The sequence below is a fragment of the Ictalurus punctatus genome, chromosome 18 (genome assembly GCF_001660625.3).
Source record: "Ictalurus punctatus breed USDA103 chromosome 18, Coco_2.0, whole genome shotgun sequence".
NCBI classification, from domain to species: domain Eukaryota; kingdom Metazoa; phylum Chordata; class Actinopteri; order Siluriformes; family Ictaluridae; genus Ictalurus; species Ictalurus punctatus.
Genome location: NC_030433.2, coordinates 15,609,122 through 15,622,828, shown reverse-complemented (window position 1 = coordinate 15,622,828; position 13,707 = coordinate 15,609,122). Strand labels below are relative to the sequence as shown.

At 37.1% G+C, this 13,707-nt stretch overlaps 1 protein-coding gene across 2 annotated transcripts; it reads right to left on the bottom strand.

Moving 5' to 3' along the window:
• Positions 1-13: 13 nt before the first annotated feature.
• LOC108279320 (EGF-containing fibulin-like extracellular matrix protein 2) lies at positions 14-13,577 on the bottom strand. Of its 2 annotated transcripts, XM_017493478.3 has the most exons (11): positions 13,411-13,577; positions 10,052-10,237; positions 8,649-8,697; positions 8,248-8,460; positions 7,350-7,472; positions 7,137-7,253; positions 4,628-4,747; positions 3,362-3,481; positions 3,027-3,153; positions 1,310-1,505; positions 14-1,176 (listed from the first exon to the last, which is right to left on the bottom strand). In XM_017493478.3, the coding sequence occupies exons 2-11, from the start codon at positions 10,133-10,135 to the stop codon at positions 1,015-1,017; spliced, it is 1,311 nt and encodes a 436-aa protein (XP_017348967.1). In that variant the 5' UTR covers positions 10,136-10,237; positions 13,411-13,577; the 3' UTR covers positions 14-1,014. The 2 variants fall into 2 exon arrangements, with proteins under 2 accessions (XP_017348967.1, XP_047017778.1); XM_047161822.2 differs by lacking the exon at positions 10,052-10,237.
• Between the last annotated feature and the right edge of the window lie 130 nt (positions 13,578-13,707).

The following is a 13,707-nucleotide window of genomic DNA, read 5'->3' as shown; positions in this document are numbered from 1 at the left end:
AGAGAAATTTGGGTTGTAAAATAAAAGCATATTTATTTAATCTGGATCTCGTAATAAAGGAATAGATGCAGGGAACTGTATAAATTTAGAGCCATGTTTTTATATCTTGGTTTGGACCAAATGTCCTGACAAGCCTAGGAATATCTGACAGTTTTTATATTGAGGGGACATTTGGCTGGTCCCCAAAAGGTAAACAGGTTTGTTTGTTTTTTTTTAAACAAAAACTACAGATTTTGTTTAAACAAAAAACCAACTAAAAGACCCTAAATATTTCCTTTTGGCTACTGATGTTAAGGTTATGATTTAGGAAAGAATAGTAAGACAAACTGTGTCTGTGTGTATGTATGTGTGTGTGTGCATGTGTGCGTGCGTGTGTGTGTGTGTGTGTGCACGTGTGTGTGTGTGTGAATCTATGGTGAGAAAGTGAGAGAAATGAACGTACCTATGATTTCACACATTCCAGAATAATCAGGCTAAACTAAGTCACACTAAGTGGGGAAATCATTTCACAGACAGCTGTGCCAATTTTCACAAAACGTCTCCGTGCTGAATTTAGTTCTTTGCCATTATGCAGCTTGTCCATTTTCCATCTGGTAACAGTTTATATGAAGATTGTTGCAAATTCACTGCATCTTACATAAATGCTGTTTGACCTGTTTCCTCAAAGAGATTTTTAAAAAATGAAAGTCTAAATACTGTATATTGAATTATTTTCAATTAAACTCCCCATATTTGAACAACCAAAAAGGACATTCATTTTCCTCAATTATCTTATTTACATGCATGGCATCTCTTAAAAAAGAAATGTAAAGTAGTCAATATCCATTCATGCCATTCATGTGATATTTCAGTATCTACAATGAATGGATAAGTATTATGACCCTGTAACAATCCTGAAAGCAAAATTAAGTTTAAGTAAGATGTTAGGAAAGTGTTATGTAGACAATCGTCAATGTTGTTCTATTTATCCCACCACCCTATAATGCCCCTCTTACACTTGGTTTCTTTTCTTTTCTAGAATGCATAAGGTCCTACATAGATGGAGAGGCGGAGGGTTGAGCTACTCTGGTAGCTCATCAGGGAGTTGACAGACATCATCTCCAGATCCAGAATATACTCTTTGGGTCCACTGACTTTCTGAGCCAGAACCAACATGGCACTGATGTTATTGATTTGCTAAAAATGCAGAGAAAAATCACTTTAGATAATAATATTTATTTCTATTTGTATTGTGCCTATATTATCTTTTATATATATGTATGTATATATACTATATTATCTATTATGAAAGTATAAAATCTTCTCTTACACGGATGTAAAAGTCTCCGCCATCATCCCCAGACCGGATGTGGAAGGTGTTGTAGGCTCCAGGGAAGATACTGGTGGCCTGGATTTGGAAAATATCGGAGGGTACAGAGCGTTCAGAGGTGATGCTCATGTAGCGATGTACGATGGAGAAAGGCAGGTCACGGCATTCTGGTTTCACAGTCGGACACACACATCGACTTGAGGGTTTGAAAGAGAAGCATGAGAGAAAGTCTGAGTGAGAGCGGGAGAGGATGTGAGGAACAGATTGGGTGCTAAAACTTCTAACCCTGTTGGCACTGATACTTCCTGTCTGGCCTCTGTGAATTAAAGAAATACTCAAGGGTTTTTCAATCTAAGCTTTATCCATCACATCTGTTGCATATGTGCTTCCCACAGACAAGAGGTTTCCAAGTGCTGAGAAAAGAATAGAAACCTTGTTTACTCAAAACTCACTTATAACGGAAATCTGTGGGCAGTTGTTAAAGTCAGTCAATAAATGTTTAAAATAAATGAGTACATAATGAGAATTCATTAAAGGTTTTAGACAGATCTTAAGACAGATATAAGAGTCATGCCAAAGCTTTTCTTATTAGTTTTGTACATTTTCAAATACTCGTGCTATGCAGTCAAAAAAGCTATTCTAGGTACTTACACTTAGACCACACCACTACATTAGAGATGCTTAACCACATGTTCCCCTTGAGAAAGCAAGCCTATCTCTGAAAGGATGAATTACACAAATGAAGGGGCTCCCGATTGGCATAACTGCAAAGCATTTCCCCTATTGTCAGGATATTCTGAGTTTGAATCCTGGTGATTCTACTGCCACCCATAGTTGGGAACCCGGGAAACAAAACTAGATTGGAGAGATGGCATATTTTGTCTCCCCTGTCAATCACAGCCATCCATAGTTTGGCGGATTCCTTCTCAAGATTGTGGACCATTTAAAAATTGACATGGGAGTGAAATTTATCCCACAGATTAAACATTTAGAGACCATATACAGACAGCTAAACAAATTTCAGCTTGTCGAGAGGCTTGAATGACTCAGACCTACTCAGGTCAATCAGACCTACGGTACACAATGAGAAGATTTTTGTATTTTTAGACCAATTTTCAGTGTAAGGGAATATCTATCATGGCGGACTGTATGTGTCCCAATAGCTTTTTTTGTTTCCCATGAGAAATAAGGCATGTATACCAATTTCCAGATATTTTGGATTTGGAAAATCAAGTAGACTTTGGGTGTGGCCTGTAGTGCCATCTATGGGCTCATGTGGGCCATTTGTGGTGTGGGAGTTACTTGTGGCCTGTAGCATCAATGTGCCAAATTTCAAAACTTTTTACCATTCAGATCTTGAGTTATTGGGCACTTTAGGGAGATAAGAATAAGAATACTAACAATAACAATAGGTTTCCTCCTCATTAGGAATCCTAATGACACATTATGCATTGAACTGTAGAATCTAAAAATTCTTAGGCTTCCATTATTATTATCCAGGGACAGGGGGAACCTCATGAACCACGTGTTCACGGAAATGTGTCGAAATTCCCAACCATGTTACTCATATATATGCTACAGATGTGATAGATAGGAGATTAGTGTGAAAAATGCTGAAATCTTTTTTATGTCATACTTTCACAAAGGAAGTAGTAAATCATTCTATTTCATTCAGTAGACCAAATAGTGTGTGCATTGGTATGTGTGTGTCAATCACTTCTCTGAAACATGGATGTAGGGATCCTGACAGCGATTGGAGTCCACACAATGGTATCCGCCATGGATATTTACACAGCTCTGTCCCTCTGCACACTGATGGGTGCCTGACTCACACTCATTTACATCTACATACAGACACGAAAATCATGAAAAAAAAATACAACAGTGTGAATGGGCAGATTTTTGGGAGGATAGAAAATAGGATTCTTTTTTTTTTCTTTATGAGTCACTGTTTCCACCTACCTAATGTGCTTCCACTGCCATTATGAGGAATGGTGATCATGTTCTAGGTGCAGTAGGTGTGAGCTGGTGAAAAACAAAGTGAAGCCTTACCTTGGCAGAGGCGTGAGCCGAGGAGCTGATATCCTTGAGGACACACGCAGGAGAATTGGCCTGGTTCGTTCACACACTGGAACTGACACATGTAACTGGAGTAGCTGCACTCATCGATGTCTGTGGACAGAGAAAGATGGGCGAAAAGTGCGAGTATGTGACAGAAGCCTTATCAGAAACCTATTGATAAGAGGAACAGAAATAGACATTCGACCATACCTCATCAGATGAGCGAACATTATTTTTCTAAAGCAAATTTTGGGGAATCAGAAAGCAGCAAAGCACTTGTGTACCAAATTTAAATGTGGTGAGATCACAAGATCTTCCTTGTTAAATAATTTGTTTATATGTGTGTTAAAAAATATATATAAAATAAAAATATATTTGGGGTTACAATTATAGTCTGCGTTATATATTTATCTAAACTGGACAGCTGATGATTTTCCAATTGTCAACTGGCCAGTTACAGTGAGCCTGTACCCATTGTTAAATTCTTGTTCTTGGCTGAAAGGAGTGGAACCTGATGCAGTCTTCTGATGTTGTAGCCCATTTGCCTCAAGGCTCAATGTTTTGTGCATTCTGAGATGCTTTTCTGTTCACCACGGTTATAAAGAGTAGTCATTTGAGTTATCTTTCTGTCAGCTCTCACCATTCTGGCTACTCTCTTCTGACCTCTCCTGACCGAATAACTGCCACTCACATCATGTATTTGTTTTTGTTGCAACATCCACTGTAAAATACCAGGAGAATCTGCAGGTTCTGAACCACTAAATCACCCCATCTGGCACTAGCAACTAAGCCATGGTCAAAGTCATTGAGATCACATTTTCCCTCATTCTGATGTTTGATGTGACCATTAACTGAAGCTTTTAAGCTGTGTCTGCATGGTTTTATATCAGATGATTGACAAATGAAAGGGTTCCTAATAGAGTGTATATGTGAAATATATTTAAGATTTCTTAAAGTTGAGGTGTCAAACTTTAAGAAAAATCCAATTTTGGGCCAAAACTCAATTTGATTGATTGTTGTTATTATTATTATTATTATTATTATTATTATTATTATTATTATTATAGCTGTAAGCCAGAATTCATCCTCACATACTGTATACATACACATGTAACATATATAATATAGAATATTTTTGGCAAATTCTTCAGCCCTAATACGATATTAAAGTTAAAAATCACTTCTCAATCCTTTCAAGTGTTAGATCTCTAATACAATTCTAGGTCAAGAAATAAGTACAAGAAGTTAACCACTCACCATTGCATATGAAGCCATCAGGGTCGAGGTCGTAGCCCTGTTCACAGCGACACAGAAATGTCCCATGTGTGTTGTAGCACCTCTGCTGACATGGTGCTCCCATTTCACATTCATTGATATCTAAAACAAACAAACAAACAAACAAAAACAGCACATAATGATACACATACAGCAAAACATATACAGTGGAAATATGGTGGCTGTCACACAAGCTGGATGATTCTTTCAAAATACTTAAATGTGCAGTTGAAACATTTAGTACTTACTGACATTATTCAAACAATGACAAATTAATAAAATATTTGTGAGCTTCTCTATTAAACAATATTTATTTTAAAAAATATATAATATCCCCCAGTCTAACCCCTGAAATGACATAAAAAATTAAAAAAAACAAAAATGTGTCTTCAAAACACAATATAGTTTTATACATATTAACATACATATCAACCTATTAATTAAATAAAAACTATGAAGACTAACAAAAAAAAAGACCAATTTTGATATTAGCATAAATTAAAGATAATTATTTAATAATTATTAAGAAATTATTAAGAAATGACCAGCCAATGTTGGTTAAGTTACTCAAAAAAAGTAATGCACTACAGATTACTAATTACTAGAGATGCACCGATACAAAATTTCTCAGCCAATACCGATAACCGATTATTCAGAGTGATATCGGCCAATAACCGATAGTTCTGCCTTTTATACCTTCTTTTAAATTAATAATAATTAATTCCAAAATTCTGAAGGAAATGCAAATAAAAGCTTTATTCTCTCCATTTCAACAAGTTGTTTCACAGTAACCGGTTTCATAAACAGAAAAAACATTACTCTAATTAACATTAACACATTATCTAAATTCTGAAGATTAATCTAAGGCTATTAATTCATATGAACTTTCTAAAAAAAAACATCCTGTTAGTCTCACATTCACTCACCACAAACTAAAGCATTTTCAAAAACTTCATCATTGACATCAAACTGGTAATATATAATATAAACTTTTTTATATATTAACATTAACTGGATATGAAATACACTACAAATATATTTTTCTGTGCAATATATACCTTTTTGCCAACTCATCTTCATTTAATTCTTTGAACGGTGTACAGGTCCTTTAATTCAGCTCGAGCAGCGCGGCAAAAAAAAAAAATTAGACTTGACGCCGAAACTCCCGCTTCATTGCTGCTCACTTCCGCTGTAAAATTTTAGCGGTTCAGAGCTTACAGAGATTACAAACTGCAGTTTTGTCATCATTCCACATGAGACATCTTCTTTACACACAGCACAAAATCGATGTGTTTTCCCACCCTCTTTTGATTGACAGGATATAATCAGAACTGATCATCGGATGTTTTCAAACTATTGGCCGATGGCGTGAAAAATAGCCTTTTGGTAAGTATGTACCAATGTATCGGTATCGGATGATACATGATAATTACTGCTTTAAAATTGTAATCTGATTACCTTACTGATTACTGCATGTAAAAAGTAATCAGACTACTAATTATTTTACCTTCACGTTAGTACCTTTTTATCAAACCTACAAAAATACACTGCAAAGTGAAACTCATAGTTCTTTCAGTCATTTTAGCGCAGGTCAATGTACGACATGATCAGAAAATAAATAAAATAAAAAATAAAACTTTTCTAACTAGGCTAGTTTGGTGTCGCTAGTCAAGGGGGGGCACTGCTGAGCTATCATTGTATGGGTTTAGCTGCTACAGTGCCCTGAAAAGTACATTATCTTTCCTTATTCTCTGCTCATATCATGTTCAGATAAACTGGAACTCATATAGACATTTACACACCTTGTTTTAATGATCAGCATCAGAGGATGTTACTGTTTCAGTTTCAACCCCTTTACTGGTTAAATAAAAATCAGTATATCCATTTTTCCTCACACTGATTTTGTGATCTAGTGTTTGGCAGAACTCAGACCCATCAGACAATAAGACACGAGTATTTCCACGTATTTTCCTGTAAATCTCTCTGATTGGTCTCGCCTATATTCACTGAAGATATAAAATTACAGGAGGTCATCTTTTACTGACGTTTAGTTAGGTAGTGACAAACTGCTCCTAGTGGAGAATTATTCAGGGCTAAAGAAAAAAAATCTTTGGGGAAAACGTGATTTATTTTAAAAATGCATTTTACTTAATATTTTTTTCTTAACAATAAATTTGTAACAAAAGTAACGTAATTTTATTGACATCAGTAACTGTAATCAAATTACATGAATTTAAAATGTAATGCGTTACATTACTGCGTTATCAGAAACAGCTAAATTCATCCACACAGTATAGAAATAAAATGTTGTTTTTTAAATATAAAACACGTTAAGTTTTTTTCAGCTAATTTCAGTTAACAAGAATTTAAAACTTCTTTTTGGTTATGTTTTTTTTGCTAATTACCCTGTTTGCTCATTGCTTGAATTTTATTTGATTGTTTCTGATACCTGACAATAGAGTGTGTGGTTAATGTTGGGTTAATCACTCACCCACACAGGAGCGGTTGTTCCCTGCCAGCTGGAAGCCTGGCTCACACTGGCAGGAGAAAGATCCAGGATAGTTGATACATCGATGCTGGCAGTAGCGGTACATGCACTCATCAATATCTAGCAGGACAGAGAATGGTTAGCACATACTGTCACACAGATGTGGATGAGGCTGAGGACAGTGAGGACAGGTCATACAAAAGTCATCTGTCTCACCGACACACTCTTGGCCTATCTTTCTGTAGCCTTCGGAACACTGGCAGGTGTATGTTCCGAGCGTATTAATGCAGTGCTGACTCGGCTGGCAGTTATGCAGATCCAGTTCACACTCATCTACATCTGTAAAATAATGTGCACCACCATTATGTAGGACTTAACTGAGATTATGTAATGAATCTGTAAAAAGACAAGAGACTAGCATGAACAGAACAGTGACCCTAAGCACACTCCCAATACTACATTGAGTAGTTTCAAATGACTGTTCATCAGTGGTATCCATATCACATAGTTGAGAAATATTTGTGGATCCAGATGCGCAAAGCTGATAGAGACATATCCCAAAAGACAGCTGCCAATTACAGACCCAGAGTGGATACTTATGCAACCAATAAATCTCTGCTTATTTTGTTTAACTAAACAAAACTTTGTGTCACAATCAAAAAGTTGCACCTTACATTGTTGTGTGAGTCAAATAGTAAAAATCCCAATTACGTTCATTTGAGCTCCAGGCTGTAACATGTTAACTAATTCCTTAATTACTTTTGCATATCATTTATTTCTTTGTATTGACACCCTCAGCCCTCTGTAGCTATCTGCTCTCTCATGCATGCTAACTTTGGTTACAAAACTGAGGAGAGGTTAGTTAGTTACTGTGGCTATAAAGCATGCAAGAAGACAAAATGAGTATGACTGCATGCTAGATTCAAGTTTAGTCACAGTACTCAGAATTTTATTTTTACATTTGGACATTAACACTTCCTCATCCTCAGGTACTGCAATGTAATTTGTTATTTCCATTTAGTTCAAGCCACAAGTGTTCGATTTACGGTGTTACTACATACTTGAGTACATTGATACAGACAGAAAGAAAGCCACTCCTCCGACTATATCTTACCTATACAGCTCTCTCCCTGGGCCACATAACCCACAGGACAGGGATTGAAAGCCCCAGTGGACAGCCCAGAAAGACTCGACTCTGACTGGCCAGAGGGCTCGGGTGCAGTGATGACAGAGGCAGAGCGAGGTAGACACAGGTAACCACCGTAGTGGTTAAAGCATTTCATCTCCCCCTGACATGGCTCGGCAATTGTCTCACACTCGTTTATATCTGAGGACAGAGTAATGAGTGATGAGAGATGAGGGAAAGCCTGAAACACGGTGGCAATACTGAAGACAGACATTTAAACAAAAATCACAGAGAGGACAGAAAGTCTGTGATATCTCACCATCTCATGCTAATCAGAGGACAAATCACTGAATCACTGGATCACATTGCTCTAATCACCTGCCACCCACCTTTACAGTGCTGGTTCTGCGCATCCCACTCATAGCCATCTGTGCACTCCTGACAGAGAGACACATACCGAGATACATTTTCACACACAACTTGAGACATACTGTATCTGCAAAGATCGGCAGTTACATCAAAACAGTCATACTGCCAAAACCTTGTCTGGTCTTATAATACACAGGACTAACAATTCAGAGATTGATATCAACAGATACAAGAAGTCAATACTTGCCTGTATGAATTGTTCACTGTTTGTCTGTATCTGTGTCATTGAACAGCACTTTTATATGTGCAGTTTGTAATGTTTGAAAGTATCCTAGACTTGAAATAATCTTAAGCCTTCAAAGATACCTTAGAAAAATGGAGATCTACGTTACCATTTAATGCATCTCACTAGTTTCCTCATTTCAAACTTCTGTTTACATTTTTTCCAACTCGGAAATGAGCTCCACCCCAACTTGAACAGCACAGCCCCTTTTCCTTAAAAGGCAACTCACAAGGCACATTTAGCTTTCATACACTTTCAATGGATGAGTGAGGTTGGTTGGGGAGAAAGGGCCAAGGCAATGTGTTCATTACAATTCATTACAAATTCAACCCAAAGGGCATTAAAAATAGCTTTAAAAATAATGGCTCCTTAAAATAGGGCTAGTTCCTGTACTGAAGAGCAAACATGGCAAGATAGACAAATAATTAGTAACCCCATCTAGCAAGTTACGTTATTACGTTATGTCAAACAATGCAACTACTTCTGGGAACATATACATATGAGTAATGACTATATTCTGTTGTAATTATACTAATAATATTGTGCATTGCTACATTACCATCGCTTATTTTGATAGTTGCATGGTCATAATAAGTCTGTTTCTTTCGGTATGCTCTCTAACAAACTCTGGGGTCTTTATTGTGATCACGTTTTATCTGCATATCATTGAGAGTGAAACCATTCAACTAATTATTTTACTGTAGCACCAGAACTAATTTAGAGGTTTCACAGCATTACACACACACACACACACACACATAAATATAGTGGTCTATTTAGTGTAGATTTAATCCCAATTAAGTCCATTTTGGTTCCAGGTTGAAACACTACAAAATGGGCAATAGTTCAATTGGGTGAACTCTTATGCAGGCCAACGTATTCTGGCCAGAAAAGAATTTTCATTTGGCTTAGATGCCAAAATTGGCAATCAAGGAATAATGCACTTAATAACGTCAAATGGTCTGGCCAACGAACTGATATCAACTCCATATAATAACACATACTGTACATACTTTCCTTGAATCCCAATTTAACCCCTGAACACAGTATATTATACATTACTTATTACTTATAAATGGGAAGAAAGATGTGACCTCATCCTTAAAACTAAAAGATAATGAAGATACTTCTGGTTCTTACGGTGTAAGTGTCAGTCTCCACAGGTGACTGACAGTTCGTCACAGACAGAAAGACCAGAGGGACACACAGCAGCACACCCTTCATATTTACACACACTTGTGCAAAGATGAATGTAGAAGCAGATGTGTAGACTAAGTGACACAGATATCACTCAGTCAAATCTCTTCACAAAGAGTGCGGGAGGAACTGTTCAGTAACAGAGAGAGAGAGAGAGAGAGAGGGGGGGGGGGGGGGGGGACATTTGAACCAAGAAACACTAATAGTCATCCCAAATGTAACACACCTGCAGATAATGTAAATTGTTTAGACTAGAGGTAAAATAAAAAATGCTATGTGTATGCCCAGGGCATGTTGAAAGCTTTGTGACGGTTAAAGCTGTGTGACAGTTATGACATGAATCTGAACAAACTGTCATATCAAATCAATGTGGTATGACACAATATCAAAAAGACATTACATGAAAACATTTTGAGAAATAATAATGGCATTTTGGTTTTTTGTTTTGTTTTTATATACTGTATATATGAGGGGCGCAGCCTACAGCTGCTCCTGATGTTTGTGCTGGAACAGGAGTGCTGGCCAGCACTGCAAGGAAATAATCACACTGAGGTTGCTTTCCCAAAATAACAAAGTTACACAATAATATTCTGTTAACAGCATGGTTTTGGGAATAGACAGAACTGATGTTTGGAAAACGCTTTGTCTTGGTGACTTCAATTTATATACACCATGTTCTCATACCCAAGATCTTCATATGACTCGAGAATTATTGGCATCCACCATAAGAATGTGTGTGCTATGTCTACTTAATACAATGATTAAAATCAAAGGGGCCTGTATACAAAAACAAGCCCCCATGGAGAAATATGATAAATTGTGGTTGTAGACCGTTCATGCTTTGGTGGTCCAAGAGCTCTTGTGAAGATTGATGGCAATGTGAATTCCACCAAGTACCAGATATTTTAGCCTATAGCCTTGTTGCATGTTTCAGAGGATAGAGCATTATGGCTTGTGGTTGCAGAACAATGAATCAATGTTTTAATGTTCAGGTATGTTGTCACTTGTTAGAGGAAGAGTCTCAGAGCTGATATTCTCTCCAGGGCAGGCTTCAACACATATTAATTGTGAGGATATCAAAAATTTGGAAAGAAAGCAGTGTTTTGCATCAAAAAAATTTCACTACTAATGTATATACTTGAATGAAACAATATACACAGTAATCCCACTCATTTGTGTGTTATTTATTGGGTTGAAATCAAAATTACATGACCTGATATCCAGTTCCATTCTGCAGAACATTCTTAATTAAGGTTAAGTCTGTGGTTAAACATTGAATATAAATAAATAAAAAGTACCTATCATAAAAACCTATTCCTTTCTACAATTTACTCTCTGAAAAAGGGTACAAAACTATTATTGCCCGTCACCACAATGAATGTATTGTATAATTAAAACCTAATTTAAAATGGGGTATATATCTAGATCTTCAGGACCATGGTTGTTCATACACTATATGACCAAAAGTACAGTATGTGGACAACTGACCATGAATAATATGTGGACCTTCCTCAAACGTTTGCTGTGAAGTTTGAGATATATTATTGTCTAGCATGTCTTCGTATCCTGTAGCATTATGATTTTCCTTCACTCTAAGTAAGGGACCAAGATCTAACATATTCCAGCATGGCAATGCCCCTGAGAATAAAGCGTGGTACATAAAAACATGGTATGCCAAGGTTGGCTTGAAAGCCCTGACATTAACCCAGGTGAACACACCAGGCCTCCTTGCCCAAAATCAGTGCTGAGCCTCACTAACGCTCTTGTGGCTGAATGGACACAAATCCCAGAAGAGTGCAGGCTGTTATAGCTGCAAAGAAGTGTGGGGGGAAACTCCATATTAATGCAATTCCTTTAGAATAGGATGTTCAAAAAGCACATATGGGTATACATGAAACACAAGGAAAGCTGTGAAGAAAACCCCCAAAACAACAGTTAGAGACATCACCAACAACATTTACAGAGCACAGGTGAAGGCATCACAATCCACCATTCGAAGAAAACTTTGAACAGAAATAGAGAGGCTGTACCTCAAGATGCCAACCATTCATCAGCTGTAAGAATCAGAAAGCCAGTTTGGAATTTACAAAGAAATACAGAAACAAGCCACAAAAGTTCTAGAACCAAGATTAACCCCTACCAAAGAAAGGATCTGTTCAGGATCCAAAACATAGAAGCTCATCAGTCAAGTGTCATGGCTTGGTTTTGCATGGCTGGTTTTGGATTGAGCTCACTAATGATGTAACTATTGATGGTGAAACTCATGTTGGTAGCAACAGAATTAATTCAGAAGTCTATAGAAACAATCTGTCTTCCAATTTACAGATAAATGCATCCAATCTAATTATTAGGAACTTCATCATGCAGCAAGACAATGACCCGAGAAGCACTGCCAACACAACAAAGGACTTCATCAGAGGGAAAAAGTGGAAAGCTTTAGTTTGGCTACGTCAATCACCTGACCTTAACCCAGCATTTCACATGCATTTCACCTCCTGAAGAGGAGACTGAAGGGAAAAACTCCCCAAAACAAACAACTACTGAAGGAAGCTGCTGCGCAAGCCTGGAAAAGCATCACAAAAGAAAAATGCAACAGTTTGGTGATGTTAGAGGGTCACCAAGTTTATGTAGTTATTGAAAGCAAGGGATATGCAACCAAATATTAAGTGTTATTTATTTTAAGAATATCTGTTCCTATACTTCCTATACTTGTTCAGCACATCTAAATGTAAATATCAGGAAATGAAAGCTGAAATTCTGATCTATCGTCTCATATTCATCTTTTAATCTCAAACAATAACGTCTTCAATGTATAGTGAAAACAATAGAATTAACCTTGCTGTTCCAATACTTTCAGAGGGGACTGTATAGGTTTTACACAACACTATCTTCACTCTACTGAATTTACAAAAAATGTACCTCAGTCACAATCAACGGCACAGTTTAACAACCTTTTATCTGACAAAACAAAACAATGAAACATTCAAGCCTAGCTTGCTTTCATCATTATCTTATTGTCTCATCATATTATAATCTCTGATACATTCATATCGATCCTGTAATTGAGTTTAGCTAGCATACAGTATAATCACAAAGTCCATTTCAGTCCACAATGGCTATGTGACTGAAAGACTGTAAGCATTAGATAACAAATGCAGAAACTGTGAGGTTCTCAGTGTTACAGACAAATATTCTACTTATTCTTGCAAAAAATTGCATTGTGCAGAAAATAAAGGTTTGATAATAAGTTTGATAGTAAAATTAGCAGAACTGAAATGGACAAATAATAATGAACCACTCACTCTGTGCACGTCCCTTCACATGTATGTTTCTTCAGAGTTTCTGCTCCTTTTTCTACTACTGTGTCTCTGTGATCTGCCCTTTTTTGCTCCCCCAAAGTCTTTCCGTAATGAACAGGGTGCTTCCAGTAAGGTCTGAATAGTTCAGAGTGAGGCAAGCTGGTGGACTCACTCCCAGTATGTGAGATAAAATCAACTTAAGACAGCCCACTCACTCCCCCTTTGCCACCCTTCTCCCGCCCTGTCTCCTTCTAACCCCCTAGGATTCAAATTCCTGGTCTCAGGCCCAAATTCCAAATT

Bases quoted from the DNA above. Each gene is read 5' to 3' on its own strand.
- LOC108279320 (XM_017493478.3), bottom strand. From the start codon at position 10,135: ATGAAGGGTGTGCTGCTGTGTGTCCCTCTGGTCTTTCTGTCTGTGACG. The intron at 1,506-3,026 runs GTGATTGACACA...CAAACCCTCAAG, and splicing joins TACATCCATGTTTCAGAGAA to TCGATGTGTGTGTCCGACTG. The intron at 1,177-1,309 runs GTAAGAGAAGAT...CTGCATTTTTAG, and splicing joins GCGGAGACTTTTACATCCGT to CAAATCAATAACATCAGTGC.